General features: G+C 38.8%; 1 protein-coding gene across 4 annotated transcripts in view; it reads left to right on the top strand.

The window, feature by feature from the left end:
• Positions 1-23,152, top strand: part of LOC104100577 (dnaJ homolog subfamily C GRV2) — a 56,736-nt gene continuing 33,584 nt past the window's right edge. For 3 of the 4 annotated variants that reach the window (XM_009607835.4, XM_009607834.4, XM_033657225.2), the window contains exons 1-12: positions 1-103; positions 348-1,064; positions 8,496-8,729; positions 8,929-9,016; positions 9,127-9,335; positions 11,020-11,121; positions 11,215-11,277; positions 11,447-13,687; positions 16,290-16,652; positions 17,283-17,423; positions 18,735-19,127; positions 19,217-19,699. In XM_009607835.4, coding sequence (XP_009606130.1) covers positions 579-1,064; positions 8,496-8,729; positions 8,929-9,016; positions 9,127-9,335; positions 11,020-11,121; positions 11,215-11,277; positions 11,447-13,687; positions 16,290-16,652; positions 17,283-17,423; positions 18,735-19,127; positions 19,217-19,699 — 4,803 coding nt within the window. In that variant the 5' untranslated portion in view covers positions 1-103; positions 348-578. The other variant, XM_009607833.4, reaches the window with a different exon arrangement.

Raw genomic sequence — 23,152 nt, 5'->3', positions numbered from 1 at the left:
CGCAAAAATTGAAAAAGAAGTGACTGATTAGGCATAATCCAATGACGAATGTTTCTTTCTGTACAACTCAATGTATCAGTGATCAACCGGCTTCTCTTACAAGGTTTCTCTCTCTTCCATGATCTGTTCTATTTTTTCCAAAGCTGCGGATTATTAATATCTAAATATACAGCCACAACTTCTTAATTGAAGCTTACACTGATTTCGCATTCATTTTTTAATTCTGATCTTTCGAAATTCGCCTATTGTGATGATTTTTTCGAAATTGACAAGTGATTGGCTTCTCCTCTCCAAGGAAAACTGAAGTCGAAATTAACATTTGGGGGTTTTTGTACTTTGTTCCGCAGGGTCTTGAATTCAAGGCACATCCTTTAAAATTTGGGAAATACCGATGAAAGTTTGGAGTTTGACTGCTGCTGGGGTTTGAGAAAAAACAAAAAAAAAACAGTGAAATAGAAGATTGAAGGCTGGGTGCGAATCAGTCTCGGGGGAGACCGTCATCGGACGGTGGTTCGGGAATATGGTATTTCCTGCGCCCTAGTCCACCACAGCCTTATTCTCTCCAATACCTTCCTCAAATGGATTTTGTCAGCCGCCACGCCACTGACCACCACCAACCTCCAACTTCTGAATCCACCACATCCTCCTCCTCTTCTGCTCCACCCTCCTCCTCTCATGCCCATGGCTCCGAAGAGCCCGAGTACTTGGCCCGTTACATGGTTGTCAAACACTCCTGGCGAGGTCGATACAAAAGGATTTTTTGCATTTCAAATTTCACTTTGATTACACTGGATCCCAGTACATTATCAGTCACTAACTCATACGATGTTGAGACTGATTATGATGGTGCGGCCCCTATTATTGGGAGAGATGACAATTCAAATGAGTTTACCATAAGTGTGAGGACTGATGGCCGCGGGAAGTTCAAGGCTATCAAGTTCTCTTCCAAGTATAGAGCAAGCATTTTGACTGAATTGCATAGAATTAGGTGGAATAAGCTTGGAGTGGTTGCAGAGTTCCCTGTTTTGCATCTAAGGAGGAGGACTTCTGAGTGGGTTCCTTTTGTAAGTGCTTTTTTCCCTTGTGTGATATTAATAGCTAGCAGCAGTCTTATAATATTAGCTGCAGATACTTGTTTCTGTGATGGATGCTTTTTCTTTTAACTTCTTTGAAAAATATGATTTATACAGCGAGAATCATACCGGGAACAATGGGATTAGTTAAAACAAAGTGTTCCCTATCAGAATGTACTTACCACCAAAAAGGAGTTTAGAATGTTGTTAAAACACCAAGTTTGAGTTGATACAGGAACAGTGAGATTGGTAGTGAGGACATGATGATTCAATGCTTCTTCAATATATCTTTTGTAATATTTGGCTGCGAGTGTCTTTTATTAAGGTGGGAAGCCCTGGAAAGTACATGTGGACAGCTTATTTGCTTTATGATCTTTGTCTGTCGATAAGAATAATTCCTTTTGGTTTTGAGTCATTGGAGAGTTTTTAATTTTGCAACAACTAATCAATTTTACTGTTTCTGTCTCTAAGTGTCCCTATATGTTTGGGGTGAACCAAGGAAGCAGACTAAGGTACTTGGATTTAGTTGAGAACAAAACTGGATTGAATGATTCTGATGAGTAGTTGGGCTTAAGGATTCGTAACTTTATCTTCATATAGGCTAATTCAATCCACTACTATTTATCAACTGGGACAACTTTTTCTTCTATGAGAATGGGGATTTGAGTGGGTAACTGTTTGTCATAAGATGAGATGGGTTAAGTTTAGGTGCAACCAACATACCCTAGGATGCAAGCACCAACATGCCCTTCGTGTATAAAGTAGATATCTTGCTTTATGCTTACAGGTCAAGCCTATTAATTTGTAGGCCGTGGTCACTTTCTATATCTTGATGCTAGTCTTCGAAATTTTTCTTTCTCTGTGTGTGCGTGCACACTCTTTCCTTCTCTTTTGGTTATTGAAAGATCCACAAATCATTGGAACGCAGTATGTGATGCTAGATCAAGAAGGTCAAGAATCCAAGAAATTCAAGAAGTCCAAGAATCCATTCAATTAGAATTTCTTTTCCATAAATATTAGGATTTCTTATTTCTTGTTTCCTAATAATTTGATTCTTGTTTTGATAGGATTATATTTATAGCTCTAGTCAAACCAGGATTGTTAGTTGGTAGTCCATTTCTACTAAAATTCTTTTTCCTAAATTAGGTAGGATAGGTTTTCTTAGCCTTATTCTTATTCTAGTTTAATTAGGATTAGTTTTTCTTAACCTCATCAATTTTACTCATTGTAAGGCCTATTTAAAGGGCTCAAAAAATAAAGATGGGTGATTATTTTATTTAAGCTCTTGCTTCAAAAACGGGGTTTCACTTTTGTTTATTTCTTCTTCCTTTATTCAGTGCTTCTTGCAATCTTGCGGGATTGAAGAACGAGTGGGTAAGGTTCTTTTTATCTTTCATTCTTCTCACGTGAGTTTGAAGAACGCTTTCGCTAGTTTTGTGAAAAACTTTAGCGGGGTACTTTTGTTTTTCTCTCTTCTTTGTGCTTGAGAGGCTCAAAACCTTGAAAGTACATCAGTATGGCAGATCATATAAAACATCTGCTGGTGAAATTATTTATGTTCCATTTGCCATCCCAGTTGGTGATACATACTAGGCAGTCATTCTGGATTTACTTGGGTTTTCAGGTGTCTGGTCCCTGAAACTGTGACACCTTGATGTCTTATAATGAGTTTGGGGACTTGGTCCTCTGCTTACAATTGCTGTTGGCGTATGGCATAAAATGTTCATTAATTGAATTACTGAATGCTTTCAAATTATACCTTTTTTGTAGAAGAAATTCTTTTGTGAATTGTCTAAAGCTCTGAGCTTTTCTGCTTCCGAATTGTAAAGATGGAAAAGATAATTTTTAATTTTTCTTCTTGTTTCCTGTCTCAAGAGTTAGCTCATCTTCCTAAAGTCCATGCTTGAGGCGTTAGTGGCAGAATATTTGCAGTTAGCTTTCTCTTTTTTCTTTTTTTGGTAATTAAGCATTTTATTAATCACTAAGTATTTAATTACAAAACACAGCTTAGCCCACACAGCTCCTGTCTCCAAACAAAGAAAATCCAGAATCCCTCGTACACATAAAACACAGAACTATACTACACAGAACCAAAAATAACAATTCTATAGTAAGTCTCTAGCTCCTCCAGTTGCTCTTAGACTGCATACACATGCAATGTCTTTAGCTTAGCTAAGCTGTCCACTATTCTTGTTACTTATTAAAAAATCCTGCAATTTCTCTCACACCAGATGGCATGAACACTTTCTGCATACAACATCTTCATAACTTGTGCTTGCTTAGACTTCCCTTTTGGCCTTCTGCAGTACCCATAGTTGCTGCCACTCGCAAGAAGCGATAACCCCTTGTCTCCATTGTACCAATTGAAGTAACCTTCTCCACACGCTCTTTATGAAAACACATTCAGCATAGATGGGCACTAGTTTCAGGTTGACTCTGACATAACACACAAACTGGATCCAATGTGATACCCCATTTGGCCAGTCTATCAATTGTGTTCAACCCCTCATGTAATTGAGTCCACATTGTAAACACTCTTTTAGGTCTAGCATTATTTTTAAATAACATACATCTCCATGGTACTTTTATATGTTGCTTGGACTCAGACGAGGGTGTCTGATACGGGTGCGGATCTAGAGGTAAGATCTTTCATGATCTAAATTTTAAGATTCGTGGATACAGATCCAGTTACAGATACGGGTGGGGAGATTCAACTAAAAATAATTTAAATTTCTAAAAGTAGAGTTATAAATTTATCTCTAAATTATGAGACATTATGTGGAAAGCTTACAAGGTATTTCGAGAAGGAAAAAATATTGACTAAAACGAGAATCCGAGAAGGAGATAATATGATTAAAGGAAAAGGACTGACATAGAAATTTCTATATACAAGGTATTCCATTTTCTTCAATTTCACCCTACTTATTATTTGATTTTAGAATTCATTGTATTTGTCCCAAATTTTCCCGTCGATTTTGGTGTAAGTACCCAAAATCGGTTGACCAGATCCGATATGGATCCCAAACCCACACCCATGTCGTATCTACGTGGGTGCGGCACCAAAAGTGAAGAGCCCGAGAAACTTAGGTTCCTTTGGATGGACTCCAATTAGTTGTAACTTGTAAGTGTGTGTGTGTGTGTGTGTGTATATATATATATATATATATATATATATATATATATATACACACACACACATCTGATCGTGCTCCGATTCTTTGTTGCACTGACTTGTATCTGCCTCAGTTAATCTCTTGCTTCAAATATTTTCCTAACCATCTAGCTGGCTTGTCGAGGAATAGGCATGTTACTCAACTGGTGGCCGTTGATGTAGTAGGAGTGGATCCACTTACCCTAGAGTTTGTCCTGCTTATGTTCCAAATCCCAACATACTTTTGTTATAGCTGCCTTTTTCCATATCTTGAGATTGGTTAGATTAAATCCACCGGCAGTTTTTGGTTAACACATTTGCTCTCAAGCTACCAGTGCTTTTTTAGTTATAGTATTGGACCCTGACCAGATGTAACTTCTAAAGTAAGCCTCAATGGTCTTAGTTACCCTAGCAGGCAATGAAAATAGCTGGGACCAATCGGCTTGGATTCCAAATATCACATGCTTTATTAGTTGAATCCTCCCTGTGTATGTCAACTTCTTAGCAGTCCATGATGAAATTCTTGCGACAATCTTCTCTATGAGGGGATGCCATTGAATCAAAGACAACTTTATAGTAGCTAATGGTATCCCAAACATCTAAATGGCGAGTCCCCTTGAGAGTAACCAAGTTGCTGGAGGATCTCAAGCCTTACAGTAGGTTTAACACCACTAAAATACTCACAACTTTTGGATAGATTTCCATGTAAACCTGAAGCTTTAGAAAATTTTATGAACTTCTTATGTAGCAGCTTTACAAGACATAAGGTCACCTCTTGCAAAAAGCAATAGATCATTCAACAAAACTAGGGTGAGTAATTCTCAGGTTTGCACATTTAGGATGGTATTTGAATTCCATCCATGTTGCGAGGTTCATTTAGATTTCTACTCAGGTATTCCATTGCAAGTTCAAACAAGAGTGGGGACATTGGGCCACCCTGTCTTAATCCTCTAGGTGCATCAAATGGTTCATCTGGCTCCCCATTAATAACTATAGAGCAGTTGACAGTTTTGATGCATATCCTAGCCCTTCCAGAGCTTGTTCAACAAATGCCCACTCCGGTGAGTCATATGCCTTCTGCATGTCCACTTTAATCATGTACCTAGGAGAGATTTGTTTTCTTGCATATGCTTTAACTATCTCATGAGCCAATATCACATTATCAGCTAATTTCCTACCAGGATGAATCCAGCTTGTGTTTCACTAACAACAAATGCAATTATCTTCTGAATCCTTGCTGCGAACACCTTAGCTATAAGTTTATATAAAACTGTACAACATGCTATCTACGTTGCGCGAACTCTTCATTTTACTTGCCGCACTCGTGTCGACATGACACTGGTACTGGTAAATGTGTGGGATTCGTAACGGGTGTGGTCAATTGAGATTGGGTACTTTGACCACAATCCACAACAAATTTGAGGAAAAATAAAAAATGAAAAATGAAAAATGAAAGATTGTACTAGTGCTAGTGCTTACAACTTGAGAAATTCTCAAAATGAAAGATTGAATTATTGGCTGCACTCCACAACCTACAATTAAGTTTTTCACAGAATATCTTCTCATAATTTAGGATATTTTTATAGATCTACTTTTAGAATTTTGAATTATTTTTAGCTGAATCCCCGCACCCGTATCCGTACTTGGATCCATACCCCCGAATCTTAATGTTTAGATTATGAAAGATCCGACCTCTAGATTCGCACCCAGATCGGACGCCTGCACCCAAGTCCGAGCAACATAGCATGCTATAGGTCTATATTCCTTCAATGTAGTAGGGTTAAATGTTTTGGAAATTAGAGTAATAGCTGTACAATTTATAGCTATGTACATCTAATGAATGGCTTTCTCCTGTCTCCTCATGGATCCAACTATTAGGTTCGTGGTCCGTGCCTATATTAACTCTTCTCCATTTGCGAACATTTAAGAAGTCATCTCTTGGTTCAGTTGATTGCCAGTTCTAAAAAAATCCAGGACTGCAGCACACACTTACTTCTGCTTTAATTATATGCCATGTCTTCTTGAAGAAAATTGCATTGTACCCATCCACACCTGGGTCTTTGTCATCACCTATAGAGCAAAGACCTTCATATACTTCTCTTTCTGTCACATCTTTACACAATTCAAGCTGCTGCTGATGTGATAATGTTGGTCCTTTCTTCATGACTTCCCTATTAACAGCTGGAAAAGTATGTGCAACAGATCCCATTAATGATTTATAGAACATGATGGTTTCTTCTCTAATGTCTTCGCTGTCAGTCAATCTACCTCCATTTAATGCTGTGAGTTCCACAATGTGTTTGTGCTGCTTTTTTCTCCTTTATCACAGCTGAGAAGTATTTATTGTTGGAGTCTCCTAGCTTTATCCGGCTAACCCTTGCTTTCTTCTTCAAGATACTTTCCTCTATCATAGACCACCTTTCTAGTTGTAGTAAAGCTTCTTTCTCCTGTATAGCCAGCTCATCAGTGTATTGCTGTTGTATTTGTATCTGCAGTCTCCTTAAGTCAGCTCTAGTATTATCAATCTTCTGACTTATGCTTTTGAATTCATCATTGTTCAACTTTCTCAGATGTGATCTCAATAATTTCAATTTTACCTAGACAGTTTTGGTCTTGCCATAAGATAGCTTGGTAGCCCATTCCCTTTCCACAATATGCAAGAATTGTGGATGGTCAGCCCATACATTAAAGAACTTGAACGGAACCTTAAAACTCTGTTGACCATCAACAAAGGATTGAAACATTGGTGAGTGATCAGATATGAAAGGCCCCATACATTAAAGAACTTGAATGGAACCTTAAAACTCTGTTGACCATCAACAAAGGATTGAAACATTGGTGAGTGATCAGATATGAAAGGCCCCATACTTAGTAATAACATTACCATACTGCACCATAATTCATCATTCCCCAATGATCTACCAGCCTGGTATACACTCTATTTCCACCAGCTTGCTTGTTGGACCATGTGTAATACTCTCCTCACCATGGTAGTTCGTTGAGCAGTAGTCCATGAATGCAGTTAGAGAAGTCTTCAATTTCTGCATAGGACACGAGGGTATAGTAATGCATTGAAATCCCGATTAACCATGGTTTTGTAATCTGACTTGCCATAATATTCAGATTTACCTACAATTCTCTCCTTTGTTCCACTGTATTGAAGCCATATACTATGGTCAGCCAATCTATACCTCTTTATCTTCCTTTAATCTGACATTGCATGTATGGAGCCTCCTTTCTGACCACAGCTACACCAAACAGCCTGTTGTTCCGGTTAAACCCGATTCTTCAGTTAACGGGGGCGCCTTGCTATAATTGTTTACCATTTCCCAGCCAGGTGCTATTTTACTGGCTATATTAATAGCCTTATTTTCCTTAACTCTAGTTTCTAACAAGCCTGCCAGAGCAATGTTATTCACTTCAAAAACTTCTTCAACTCTTTTTTTTTATATCTCTATTGATGCCCCTTATGTTCCAAATCACCCAAGTCATTGATTAAGAGGATCCTCCACCATGATCTGGTGGTTTTGTCTTCTCAATTACATGTCCCGCAATTTGTAAAGCCTCAAAACCATACACTCCTAGTTGGTTCAGTGATCATAGCCTTCCCTCTCTTAGGAATGTTGTGGGTTGGCTTCATTTGTCCCTTTCCCCTGCTGTCCTCTCTGTATCTGTTTCTGATTTGTTGCATCTCTAGTGAGTTTTCCCTATCATGTTCTTGACTTTGCTTCACTGGCTGATGTTCTTGGTTTAGTTCACTTGTTGTTGAAATATCACCCTGTTCAACATTTACTTCTTTTGATCTCCATTCTTGCACAACTCTTCTTGGTCTTCTCCTTCTTCGTTGTTGGCCAAACTGTCTGTTCTTATCCTGCTCATTCACTTTTTGCACAGTTATGCCCTATGCTTATACATTTACTATTATTAGCTCTCTCTTTCACCATGTTTCAAGGAACTAGTGGCAGATGCTTATATGCTTTCATTGTCACAATATTTCTAGTCCTGATCTCTGCTGCTAACAGCCTAATGCTCCTTATGCTTTGGCATCATTAATTTGATGGTTTTGATGATCTGCTTTACTATTTTATATGTTTGCTTTTTCCGTTTTAACTTGATAAGTCAAGTAATGTATACACCAACTCCGGACTGCTGTGTATGATAGAGTGTGTACTGGTTTTATTCCTCTCCCTTCCCCTCTTTTCCTTCCAAACCCCCTGCCCCATAACAAAAGCAGACAATGATAATTTTCCCTTTTCTGTTTGGGGGTGCAGAAGTTGAAAATTACTTATATAGGAGTTGAGCTTATTGAATCAAAATCTGGAGATCTTTGTTGGTGCTTGGACTTTAGAGACATGGGCTCTCCTTCCATTATCCTTCTATCTGACCCTTATGGGAAGAAAAATACAGATTCCGGAGGTTTTTTTCTTTGCCCGCTTTATGGAAGAAAATCTAAAGCTTTCCAAGCTGCTTCGGGAACTACAAACGCTGCCATCATATCAAATCTGGTAATGAAGTTGTCCTTTTTCTTTCTGATAATGGTAAAAGTAATAAAAATGTCCTTGTATTACTCTCCAAGTCATTAACTTTTGGCCCTGGAATCAGGATGACTCTCATCCAGTGAGACTTCACTTTCTGAACCATGAGTCATTTGCATGCTATATTCGTATTCTTATGATGTTTAATTTGCTACATCTTTTTGATCAGACTAAAACTGCGACATCCATGGTGGGTGTGGGATTAACTGTCGACAATTCTCAAGCAGTGACCTTATCTGCGTACATAAATAGGAGAGGTATCTCTTGAGAGAAGAATTATATATTTACTCACTTTCTTCTTGTGATATTCTTGTAATCACAGAGTGTCATATCCTATTTGTTTGACTATATTGATGTTAAAATTCAGCAAAAGAGGCTGTTGGGGCAGATGAAACTCCTTGTGGTGCTTGGTTAGTAACAAGATTGCGCTCAGCTGCTCGGGGGACTCTGAATACTCCAGGAGTAAGTATGTCTATTGGCCCAAAAGGGGGCCTTGGAGAACATGGCGATGCGGTATCTCGTCAACTCATTCTCACTAAGGTCTCACTTGTGGAAAGACGACCTGAGAATTATGAAGTAAGCTGGATATTGTTTTTTTTTTTTTCAGGAGTTTTAATTTTGATACGCTTCTCCTTTCTCATACAAATCTTTGTTCTTAATCCCTCAGCTCATCCCTCCCCGCAGTAGAAAAAATCTTATCTATTATTTGAAGAGTTTGCATCTTGCTTGGTCCAGTGGCATACTTGAAGAACGCAACAAACATATCAATCAGTGTTGTCAAAGGCGCGCTTAAGCCCTGAAGCGAGGCTCAAAACATGTTGAGCGCTTCGCCTCGCTTTGTGGGCGCTTTAGTATCGCATCAAGGCTCTAAGGCATGCTATTACTTGCCAATGAGTGTAATCATGAAAATGCGACATTAAATAATTGATATTTCACTTTATCGTAATATTTTTCCAATTCTTTTGCCCATATATTTGTTATTCATGCTTATAATTATTCGTCTTGGACTACATATACATATTTTTACTTTTTCTTCAGTTGCATCTTTTTTCATTAAAGCCCACGCTTTATTTTGCGCTTTGCACTTAAAGCCCCAACGGACCTTAGAGTTGTTTTTGCGCTTTTCGCCTTTGATAACACTGATATCTAATCAAGCTCTTTTCAGAGAATTCCTAATGCCCGGTGTTGCATTTGTTCACACAGATGTTTTACTTATTGTCATTCTCTCTTGTGGACCAAATACCGTATCCTGAGAGGCTATCCTGGATGCATTACACTACTTCAATTTGTCCTCTTTGGCCATGCTGTGTCGGAAAATTGCATTACATTTGGTTTAAAATATCAGTTGTTTTTGTAGCAGGTACCCGGTGGAATAGTCTTGTGCAGGCTGGCCTGGACGCCGCTGTTATCCAAAAAAAGAAAAAAAGAAAAAATTATTAGTTCTTTTGGTTCATCGTTCTATTGTGTATAATTTGAACTTCTCAAAAACTTTTACTGGGTAGGGTCTTCTTTCATGCAAACTTTTGTGGGACTTTTCCAAGAAGGGATAATGGTTAATATGGAATAGGAGATTTCAAATTAGATGGGGAATCCCTGCTTTTTTGTATATCCGGCATGGAAACCTGGACATCTGCAAACAATTGGTGTTTTCATATTAGTTATTGCTTTATGAACATGCTTTGATATCCGGAAACTGAGAAGAGATTTTTCTGGGTTAACATGAAGTATGTCTAGCAAGGTATATGTTGCATACGAAAAGACAAGGGGGGCACAAGTGTCTCTCTCTATCTCTTTTAAAATTTTAAATAGGACATACTACATAGCAGGACATGGAAGAGCAATTATATATCTGTGGTTAATACATTCTGTATATTCATTAAAAATTTAAGATTGAATTTTTATTCTTCCTAATCAATCAAGCTAAAAAGCAAAAACATAGTAATTCTTAAAAGTTCAACATTAGCAGTATATATACACTCAAGTGATTCCATAACTTTCATTATCAAATTATCTATAGTTTTATGGCATGTCTAAGAGGTATTGGCTATGGACATGATGGTTCAATATGAGCAGTAGCTTTCGAGATATTACTACAGAATTATCACTGAGTTACATTCACCTAGTTTCCCCAACCTTAGCAATAGGAGGAGGGGACAAATCTGTATCCTTCTTGATCTCCTATTTTAGGAATCTGTTATGATGCTTGTTTTGTTTGATTCAAGGTAAAAAGCTATTAATACTTTCTAGTGAATGCTTGCAGGCTGTTATCGTGCGTCCTCTATCTGCCGTTGGTGCTCTTGTTCGATTTGCTGAGGAGCCCCAAATGTTTGCTATCGAGTTTAATGATGGATGCCCAATTCATGTGTGTCTTTCTGGCTTTGCTGGAGATCAATTTTGTTTGTTTACTTGTTACTTGTTTGGTTAGGCTTTTAGTTTTATGTCCCTTTTACTTCAGGTCTATGCTAGCACTTCTCGTGATAGCTTACTTGCAGCAGTTCGTGATGTCTTGCAAACAGAAGTAAGTGGACATGCTCTTCTTGGTCACTAAGAAATTTTTCTCCTTTTCAAGGGGTTGGATTGAGTGCATTCTCTGCTCCATGCATGTTTAGGCATCACTGAATGCATGGATTTTTTGAAATTGTATTGCTTTAGAAATCTGGTTTATATGGTGGTTTTGTTTTTTGTAGTGCCAGTGTCCCATCCCGGTGCTACCAAGGCTAACAATGCCTGGTCATCGAATTGATCCGCCATGTGGCAGATTTCACTTAAAATTTCCTGCTTCACAACAACCTGTTGCTGATTTGGAAACTGCAACTCTGCATTTAAAACACTTGGCAGTAGCCGCTAAAGATGCTGTGGCCGAGGGAGGATCCATTCCTGGATCAAGAGCAAAATTATGGCGGCGGATACGAGAATTTAATGCATGTATTCCATATGGTGGAGTACCTTCTGGTATTGAAGTACCTGAGGTGACACTGATGGCTTTGATTACAATGCTTCCAGCTGCTCCCAATCTCCCACCAGAGTCACCACCACTGCCCCCGCCGTCTCCTAAAGCTGCTGCTACAGTGATGGGTTTCATTGCTTGTTTGCGTAGGTTGCTTTCATCAAGAAGTGCTGCTTCTCATGTGATGTCTTTTCCTGCAGCTGTTGGCCGTATAATGGGTCTATTTAGAAATGGGTCTGAAGGAGTAGCTGGTGAAACCGCAGGCCTTGTGGCGGTACTTATTGGTGGTGGTCCAGGGGAAACTAATATGCAAACAGATACAAAGGGGGAATGGCATGCAACAATAATGCATACCAAGTCTGTGCTGTTTGGTCAACAAAGTAATCTTGTAGTTCTGGTAAATCGGCTAAGGCCTGTATCAGTATCGCCATTTTTGTCAATGTCTATTATTGAGGTTCTTGAGGCAATGGTCTGTGAACCACATGGAGAAACAACCCAGTATACAGTGTTTGTGGAGTTATTACGTCTAGTAGCTGGCTTGCGCCGCCGGTTGTTTGCATTGTTTGGACATCCTGCTGAAAGTGTGCGAGAAACAGTAGCTGTCATTATGCGAACAATTGCTGAAGAAGATGCAGTTGCAGCAGAATCAATGCGTGACGCTGCTTTACGAGATGGTGCACTACTGCGGCATTTGTTGCATGCACTTTACCTTCCAGCTGGTGAGCGACGTGAAGTTAGCAGGCAACTTGTGGCTCTTTGGGCTGACTCTTATCAACCTGCTCTTGATCTGTTATCTAGAGTTTTACCTCCAGGACTTGTTGCTTATCTGCACACCAGATCCAATGTGGTTCCAGTTGAAGGTGTGACTGACCGGGAAAATTCATTGCTGAGTAGGAGACGTAAACGCTTGCTTCACCAAAGGAGAATTCATCCTGGGAAAGGGATCACACCTCAAGGGCATTCTTTGCCTTCTTCTACTAACTATGAACTTAGTGAGCAAGTTCCTGGAAGTGCTGTCCCTTTCAGAACTTCTGATGGTTATCAGAGAGCTGCTGTTGATTTAGTTCCTGGACAGGTGCCAACAATGCAATCTTCAGCTGTGAATGCAGGTGAATACTTCCAAGGTGAGCTGTCTGCTGCTGCTGTTCCTCAAACTGATCAGTCGTCAACCATTCCTGCTCTTGACAGTCCTTCGACAAATATACATGACGTGGCTGAATCAAATGTTGCAAATGCTGTGGATTCCGATGTTAGTGCAATTTCTCAGGATACAGGTCTTCCAGCTCCTGCACAGGTAGTGGTCGAAGATGCACCTGTTGGATGTGGAAGGTTGTTATTGAATTGGCCAGAATTTTGGCGAGCTTTCAGTCTTGACCATAACCGTGCTGACTTGATTTGGAATGAGCGGACCAGGCAGGAATTAAGAGAGTCGTTGCAGGCTGAGGTTCATAATCTAGATGTTGAAAAAGAACGCACTGAAGATATTGTTCCTGGCGGTGCAAACAGAAACTCAATAACTGACCAAGAGAGTGCACCTCAAATATCTTGGAACTACAGCGAGTTTTCTGTTAGATATCCTAGCTTATCAAAAGAAGTTTGTGTAGGCCAATACTATTTGCGTTTACTTCTTGAGAGTGGCACCAGTGGGAGAGCACAAGATTTTCCCCTACGTGACCCTGTTGCTTTTTTCAGAGCCCTCTATCACCGGTTTCTATGTGATGCTGACACTGGGCTTACTGTCGATGGTGCTATTCCTGATGAATTAGGTGCTTCTGATAATTGGTGTGATATGGGAAGATTAGATGGTTTTGGAGGAGGGGGAGGCTCCTCAGTAAGGGAGCTCTGTGCCCGGGCCATGGCAATTGTTTATGAACAACACTACAACACAGTTGGCTCATTTGAAGGCACAGCACACATTACAGTTCTCTTGGACAGGACCGATGATAGAGCTTTACGACACCGTCTTCTTCTTCTTCTAAAGGTGCGTCTCGTTTACCTTATTGTTGTATTTAATGATTGTCTTTAAATAACACCACATTTTTTCGTAAAAGGAAAAGAGGATTGCTTCTTCTAAGTATGAGGAGTAAAAAGTAAAATAGCGAATGATGTTTGTGATCGTAAAATAACACCGATGTTTGTGATCGTAAAATAACACCATCTGTCCCTGGAAAAGAAAGAAGTTGCTCTATTAAGTATAAGGACTAAAGAAAGATGGCAAATGAGGTTTGTTGGGCTAATAATGGATCCTAGTATGAAAAGATATAAAAAAGACCCATTTAAGGGGAGAGCTTCTATTGGTTCCTCAATTCACTTAGAATGATGAAGATTTACACCCTTATTAGAAAATCTAGTGTCCATTTGGACAATATTATGATGAAGTTGAAAAAAATGAGTATTTGAAGTTGAAGTTGGAAAAGACTAAAGAGTACTTGGAAGTTGAAATTGAGTTTGGACATGAATTTCACTTGGAAAAAAGTTGAAGTTTTGTGATTGAAAACCTTTTTTTCACATGAAATACTCCTCAAACCAGCTTTCAACTTCAAATTCTCTATTTCAAGCTGAAGTTTAAATAATGGACAAAATTTAAAACAACATTGATTTGCAAATAACATATATGCCAAAACGCCTACCTAATCTCTGTCGTTAATGCATGCCTTCCACCTCCTATCTGCCTCAGTTAGGAGTCTTCTGACTGCAGTTCCTATATGCTTTGGCATTTCCCATGCTCTTGCTGCTTTATTTGAAAACTGGCATTTTGGTTGTGTAACCTTTCTTTGCCACTTTAATATCTAGTAACTCTCCTACTAATATCTTGCTCGTACCTCAGAAATAAGAAGTAAGCAAAAGAATTCCTTTAATGCAGAAGGTTGTTCCATTCAGAAATCAAAATGGACTGTTTACTATTGTTTTATTTTTTGGTGTAAACAAAACTTTGATGCAGAAGCTGTTATTGATCTTATTGAATTCCTTCAAGAATTGAAAGGGATCTTCTATTTTTTTGTGCACACCTTCTTGATGCTTTTATTTAAATCTAATACACTTCCCATTTCTCAAAAGAAATTGTTTACCAGTCGATGTATGAGGTGATCCAATTGAAATGAAAAGGTAACATATATCAGTATATTAATAAATCTTCAGCACCAAGCTTGTGTTGGGAGCCAAAAGGGATCATTACAAAAGATCAAAGAGGAAGCAAAAAATTACAACCCTTGATCTTCTTACAAGGAATCTAAGACTTGTAGAATTGATTTTAGATCATCACTATATTCTGCTCTACACCAAAAAGAAAAAAGGAGAATACGGTTCATCTTGATCTTTTGGATAGGGCTGACGGTATCCTCAAAACATCTTGAATTTCTCTCTTTCCATTATGTCCACCAAATAGTTGTAGGGACAATTTTCCATCTGTCTTTGTGAGAGATAGTGTTATTTCCTCCTGCATTTAGGCATGACAAGAGATCAGTTGTTCTTCCTGGCATTGTCCACCTAATACTCCTGATATTGATGAACAAATTCCACAGCTGACTAGTCACCCCGAAGTGTAGAAACAGGTGGCTGATTGTCTCTACCTCTTGACCACACAAGTAGAATCTTGAACATAGAGGAATTCCCCTTCTTCTCAGGTTATCTTATGTTAGAGCAGCTTTTTTAGCAACCGGCCAAGTAAAGCATGCCACTTTGTATGGAAATACTTATTCACTGTATAAATACCAAATTCCTCAATAACACTTTTGAAACTCATCATCTCTTGATATTATAGAAGGGAAGCACTTCTGTGGAAGCAACGTTTAAAAGGGACAAGCGCAAAAAGACGACAAGGTCTGTCGGGTTGGAGCAAAAAACGAGAGTGAAGCATACGCTTCTTTGAAATAAAGTGCACAATTTGCAGAGAATTAAAAAATATCAAACATCTATGAATTTAGTCCAATAAAAATTGAATTGCAATTCAACATTCAATATAGAGTAATGCCATTATTGATCCAACTCCTTAAAGTTGACATTAAAGAAGTGACTGATTCTCATTGAGATGACTTTGTGCGCCATTGTTTGAAGTGCGAACTTCTCTAAAGCGCATGGCTCGACCATGAAGAGGTAAACTCCTCCCTTCACATTGCTTCATCACTTTAAGCGACGAAATGCTGGCTTTTAATGACACTGTGTGAAAGAGCAAAACACTTGCACTTTCTACACTAGTTTCTGAGGCTGAAGACTAAAATTTCTGCTCCTCTGATCTCGTGTAATAACTGTTCCTCAAACACGCTTTATATTTTGAAAATGGATTTAATGCATAACAGCTAATGCCCACATGAAACAAATGTAAGCTCTCTCAGCTGTTGTCATATGATATGTGTAGTGAAGAGTGGGGCCATCTTTACCTGTTAGAAGTGTTTTCTTAGCTAGGTTACCATGCAACAGGAATTATAATGCACCGACTTCGGAACTGTTACTTGAAAATCCATTTTATTGCGGAGAGAGTCTCTCTAGTTAATTTTACATTTATATGTCTGATCAAAATATTATTTGGCTAGAGTCTTAATTTTGAGAATGTTATTTCGTTTTTCAATATTTTCCACCCTGCGCAGGTCTTGATGAAGGTTTTGGCAAATGTAGAGTCATGTGTCTTGGTTGGTGGCTGTGTACTGGCTGTTGATCTACTAACAGTAGTTCATGAAGCTTCAGAAAGAACAACTATACCTCTGCAGTCGAACTTGATTGCTGCTTCTGCTTTTATGGAACCATTAAAGGAGTGGATGTTTCTTGACAAGGATGGTGCACAAGCTGGACCAATGGAGAAGGACGCTATTAGGAGACTCTGGTCAAAAATGGAAATAGATTGGACCACAAGATGTTGGGCTTCTGGGATGCCAGACTGGAAGAAGTTGCGAGATATTCGTGAGCTTAGGTGGGCTTTGGCTGCCCGAGTTCCTGTTCTCACTCCAACCCAGGTATCACAATACTGTCATTTGATACAGTTGAGAACTCGTTTTCCCAATTTCCTGCGTCCTGTTTTAACAGTGAATAGAGTTGAAAAGAACTTCGAAATTTTGTAACACTTGAACTGAGTGGTTTTGAAGTTGTGATAATGGATCTTTTTTACGAGAAAATTATGGTATTTTGCTGTATAAATGTTAGTAGGTGTTACCTTTTTTACTTGTTAAAGTGGTGGTGAATACTTTAGGACATCTGTTACCTGAGACAGGGATGACATTTTGTAATGGCCTGAATATGGAGGATGGATCTCACTTTGGGATTAGGGGAAAACATTGCATTCTGTGAAAGTGAATAAATTTTATAATGGCCTGAAAATGGAGGAGGATCAGTTTGGGGCTAGGAGAATTAATTCATGGCTTGATTTTTTGCTAGTCTTTCACTTAACAAGTTAAGGTACATATTTCTGTTCGCTTGTTTAAGTTTTGCCTAATCAAGGAGGAAACAATCAGGAAGCTTTTTTCTGCACAATATTTGTCTATGTATGTGTCATTGGGGTTTGAGAATACAGTAACAGTTTGTCACACGCTTCTAATTGTACTAAACTACTACCTATATGATCACTCAAAATGGTAATGTCATTCCAGGTAGGAGAAGTAGCATTGAGCATATTACATAGCATGGTTGCAGCACACTCGGATATAGATGATGCTGGTGAGATTGTTACGCCAACACCTAGGGTCAAGCGGATCTTATCAAGTCCACGTTGCATTCCGCATATTGCTCAGGTTAATGTTTGCTTGTTTTGGTATGCTTTTTTGTAGTAAAAGAGTCCTTGATTATCATCGTCGTTATATTTGATGAACAAGGAAGTTTCAGTTTATTGTGTGGACTAGGAGCAACTGGCATCTAGATTATGTTTGGAAAAAGCATTGATGGCATAGCTGTTGCTTTTCTTCTTCTTCATATATTTATCCTGTCCTTCTCTTTTTCTGCAATATTATTTAGTGTGTGAATTGGTACTTCTTGAAATTTCTTGATTCTGTTTAGGTTTGTTAGCATTCTAAAAAAAAAACAAAAAAATCTGTTTAAGCGTGGTGTCTTCGTAGTTGGACGTGTCCAACATGATTTTTTTGAAATAAAGAAACATAGGTGGCTGATTCTGAGTATCCATCCGAATGCTCAATAGTCAATGTGAAGGTCGAAACAAACAATTTGAACAGCTTACTCTATCACTTTTTACGTAACAACTAGCTGGACACTAGCTCCCAGAGTTCCTTGATGCCCTCTTGATACGCCATGCTGTTCCGTCATTAAAATGTTACTTCTTCCTCTTTCCAGTATTCCTATGATCCATGTAAAAAGTTGTGCAGAGATGTGTAATATTTTAATCATATTCTTCTATCCGAGTTGGAATACCACAGTGAAATAATAGTGCACATGCTAGTTTCTGGGACACATTTTCAGAATAAGGATTGACAACATAAGATTGACTAGTCAAGGCTAGATTTAAAGCTCCTCACTTCACTGGAAATAACGTTTGATATGGGAATGGGGAAATAAATCCAATTGAGGATTAGGTGTTGTTTAAATGTTGGATTCCAGCCGAGAAGCCTGATGTCATCAAAATGCATAGAGAAAGATGAGCAAGCTGTGGGTGTCAGACTTTCGAGGTGTTCTGCCACTTCCAGGAATAAGGTGGAGGAAATGATCCTTCTAGAACTATAAGTCCTGACTTTTTGTTGGATCAAGTAATACTTTGAAAATGCAAGATTCTTTAAGTTCATCTGCAATGAAAGAGGTGGTTGCAGAATAAGTAGTCCAAGTTATGAAAGTCAGCATGGTTTACTAATTGAAGAACACTACAGGAAACCATTTAGTACCTGAACTACCATTCACTGTCAAAATTATCCTTTTTATAATAGATATAAGGGCTTCGAGCTCTACTCAGCACTGTACCATATGCAATTTATCTTATTTCATATTCATCTCTGATTGTTTGCTTAAATTTCAAGTTTGGATTACGCTTTTAAAGAGTGACATGGGGATGTTCTCTGAATTTTTCTTATTTGATTCTCCTTTAAAACGGTGATTTATAGGCTATGCTCTCTGGAGAACCGAGTGTTGTAGAAAGTGCTGCTGCTTTGTTGAAGGCCATTGTTACTAGGAATCCAAAGGCAATGATAAAACTATATAGCACTGGAGCCTTTTACTTTGCTCTAGCTTATCCTGGTTCCAATCTCCTCTCAATTGCTCAGCTGTTCTCTGTGACTCATGTTCATCAAGCATTTCATGGAGGGGAAGAAGCCGCTGTCTCCTCTTCTTTGCCTTTGGCAAAACGCAGTGTTTTGGGTGGGCTTTTACCTGAGTCATTGCTATATGTTCTGGAACGTAGCGGTCCTGCTGCATTTGCAGCAGCAATGGTTTCTGATTCTGACACTCCTGAGATTATTTGGACGCACAAGATGCGAGTTGAAAATCTTATTCGTCAGGTTGTTCAGACTAACAAGAATTTTCTGTAAATTCCTTGTATCTTTCCAAGATTATGAGTTTCTGCTAAACTTTACCTCTATCTCTGCAGGTCCTTCAGCATCTAGGTGATTTTACACAGAAGTTGTCACAACATTGCCATTCTTTGTATGAATATGCTCCGATGCCACCTGTGACATACCCAGAGCTAAGGGATGAGATGTGGTGCCACCGTTATTACCTTCGTAATTTATGTGATGAAGTTCGCTTTCCTAATTGGCCAATAGTTGAACACATTGAATTCCTGCAATCACTGCTGGTTATGTGGCGAGAAGAGTTAACTCGGAGACCCATGGATCTTTCTGAAGAAGAGGCTTGCAAAATACTGGAGATTTCCTTGGATGAGGTATCAAGAGATGATGCTCCCAAAAGACAATCACAGGAGACAGTTAATATTTCTAAGCAGATTGAGAACATTGATGAAGAAAAGCTCAAGCGACAATATCGTAAACTTGCAATGAAGTATCATCCAGACAAAAATCCTGAGGGGAGGGAGAGGTTTCTGGCAGTGCAGAAAGCTTATGAACGGCTGCAGGTAGTTACTTGATCCTAAGTTTAAATTGTGAAAGCAGGAGAGTGAATGGTTGTCTGACCCTAGGCCACGATTTATTTGATATGTTATAGTTTTCTTTTTAGAAGGTAACATAATTATGTATATATAAAGCACACTACTCAATGACTGAGTAGTCATCCATAATTACAAAGTGGAGTACAAGAAGAGATCCTGGTCCTTGGTCTATTCACAAATAATCTAAAACATCAAAAATAGCTTCAGAATCTTCTAAATACTCCTGTTTACACCAAAAATAAAAAAGAACTAGACAATTCATCTTCAGCTTGTGGATATAACTATTATTGTCTTCAAAACACCTTTGATTCCTCTCGCTCCAAATCGTCCACCAAATGCAAGCTGGGACATCCATCTCTGTATTTGACTAGATTGACTACCATCTCTAATCCAGCTTGCTAGGACTTCCAGAATTCTCCTTGGCATGACCCACCTTATCCCTCTCAGCTTGATGAAGACTTTCCATGATTGATCTGTCAATTTACAATGCAAAAAAAAGATGGTTGATTGTCTCTGCATGAGCCCCACATAAGTAATACTCTGGAACTAAGTTGATATCCCCTCCTGATAAGGTTGTCCTGCGTCAGGACTGCCTTTTTTGCTAAGAGCCATTTAAAACAGGCAAATTTGTATGGAATTTTAACTTTTCATATTAACTTCGAAGCCAAGAGTCAATCTGATTGTTTGAATGATTGTACTCCTTATAGGCAAACTTCACTGAGATTTTTAATTGCCCTAATACCTTGCCTATTCCCTTGCCAGAGCATACAGTCTTCACTAGTAGATGTCCCTTTCAATTTCTCTAACAAATTGTAGAATTCCATCAGCCTATCAATTTCCCAGTCATATAGCATTCTTCTGCAAGTAAGATTCCACCTTGATTTGACCATATCTCTCCCACATATGCTCCTCCTTGTTGATTCAGGCTGCAGATATCAGGAAAAAACTGCCTCAGAGATCTTTGCCCTAGCCAATTGTCATCCCAAAAGGATGTCTTCATACCATTTCCAACTTTAAAGCTAGAGTTATTGCTGAACTAGGCCATATATTTCTAATGGACACCATGTTGGTTGTCCACTTCCCTTCCATCCCATACTTTGCTCTGATTACAGCCTTCCACAGTGATCGCTTTGTAGCAGCAAGCCTCCATAACTATTTCATCATCAAGCTTTGACTTTGAACTCTTATTTTTCTGATCCCCAGACCCCCTTCTTTCTTGCTGGTTGTGAGAATATCCCATCTGACCAGATGGATTCTATTATTCTCGCTGCTGCCTTGCGAAAGAAAATTCCTTCTTAGAGCATCTATTCTTCTCATTGCACTTGCAGGGATAGGAAATAGGGACATCATATAAGTAGGCATAGCATCAAGGACACTGTTACTAAGGATAAGTCTACCTCCTAGAGACAGGTATTGACTCTTCCAGTTTACTAATTTTTTTCACATTTCTCCAAAACTCCATTCCATATCCCTTTTGATTTACTCTTTGCCCCCATTGGCATTCCCAAATATATTGTTGGCAATTCTCCCATCCTACCTCCAAGCACACCCGCCTGACTTTGCATCTCAATTACATCATTAACTGGATATATGTAACTTTTATTCTAGTTAATGTTTAATCCAGATGTGGCTTCAAATAAGATAAATATCACCCTCAGCATCTTCACTTGTTCAATTTCAGCATCACAAAACACTAGTGGGTCATCTGCATATTTTGTAGATAGATGATTTCTAGATTAATGTTAGCCCTAAAGTTAACCCCGAAACCCTTAATCCAATTGTTTACTTGTGCAGTTCTTAACATATCATTTAACCCTTCCATTGCATGATAAATAGAAAAGGTGACATAGGATCACCCTGTCTCAATCCTCTCTGAGAAGAGAAGAAACCTGCAGGAGAGCCATTTATCAAAACTGAGAACTTTATTGTGCTGATGCAGAACTTGATCCAACTGACCCATCTTCCTCCAAAACCCATCTTCAGTAACATTTCTATTAGAAAATCCCAGTTTAGATGATCATAAGCCTTTTCTATTTCCAACTTACACAATATCCCTGGAATTTTGCTTTTTACTCTAGCATCTACACATTCATCTGGAATGAGGATATCATCCATTATCTACCTTTGATAAAAGCCAACTGCTGGGCATCCACAAGTTTGCTCATACTTTTTTAAGTCTCTCAGTCAATAACTTTGATATAATTTTCTAGACACTACCTATCAGACTGATAGGTCTGAAATCCTTAAGTTCCTTGGCATTAATACCTTCTTAGGTATTGATGCCCCAAAGGTGGCAGTAAAACTCTTTTCACAGACTCCATGTTCATGAAAATAATGGACAGCAGCCACTACATCAGGGGCTCACCACCTCCCAACAGTGAAGAAAGAATGCCATAGGGAATCCACCAGGGCCAGGTGCCTTATCCATGCACAAGCTTTTACGCTGTTCCATATCTCCTCAGCTTCAAAAGAGCTCAGTAACATTTGGTTTTCCTCTGGACTGATGATAGGACACTCCCTAAGATTACATTGTGGTCTCCAAGTTTCAGCCTCTGCATATAAATTTTCATAGTATGTGACTATCTCCTTTATGTCTTCAGCAGACAACTGATCAATGTAGTTGTACCTTCTATGAGCATTGACAGTTCTATGGAAGAACTTTATATTCCTGTCTCCTTGTTTCAACCATAGGGCTATGGACCTTTGTCTCCATGTTACCTCCTCAATTTTAGCAATCTCCTCAAACTCCAGAGTCATAGCAGCTTTTGTGTGTATTTCATCCAGTGTTATCAGAAGCGAAAAGCGTAAAAAAAGCTCTAAGGTCTGTTGGGGCTTTAAGCGCAAAGCGCAAATAAAGCGTGGGCTTTAATGAAGAAAGGCGCAAATGTAGAAAAACTACAAATATGTATGTGTAGTCCAAGAGTAATATCTATACGCATGAATACCAAATATATGGACAAAGAAATTGAAGAAAATTTACGATAAAGTGAAATATCAATTGTTTAATGTCGCGTCTTCCGGATTACGCTCGTTAGCTAGGAAAAGTATGCCTTAGAGCCTTGATGACAACACTGAAGCGCCCGTTAAGCGAGGCGAAGCGCTCAACATATTTTGAGCCTCGCTTCAGGGCTTAAGGCGCGCCTTTGATAACACTGATTTCATCTTCACTCAAAGGCCTTTGATCCTGGATCTCATCCAATTCTGCTAAGCTGGTTAAGAATATTCAGTTTCTGCACCTCCAAGTTTCCTTGAATTATTTTGCTTCATTCTTTGAGTTTTACCTTCAAAGCTTTCAACTTGAAAGCTAAAATATAATCAGGTGTGCCAGTACAAGCAAAAGAGTCCCACCAGTTCTTGATTCTGTTTCGAATCCTTCCATCTGTAGCCATTAGTTTTCAAATTTGAAATAATATTTGACTG

This window comes from Nicotiana tomentosiformis, chromosome 12, assembly GCF_000390325.3.
Source record: "Nicotiana tomentosiformis chromosome 12, ASM39032v3, whole genome shotgun sequence".
Classification (NCBI taxonomy): Eukaryota; Viridiplantae; Streptophyta; class Magnoliopsida; order Solanales; family Solanaceae; genus Nicotiana; species Nicotiana tomentosiformis.
This window is presented reverse-complemented; position numbering and strand designations above follow the sequence as displayed.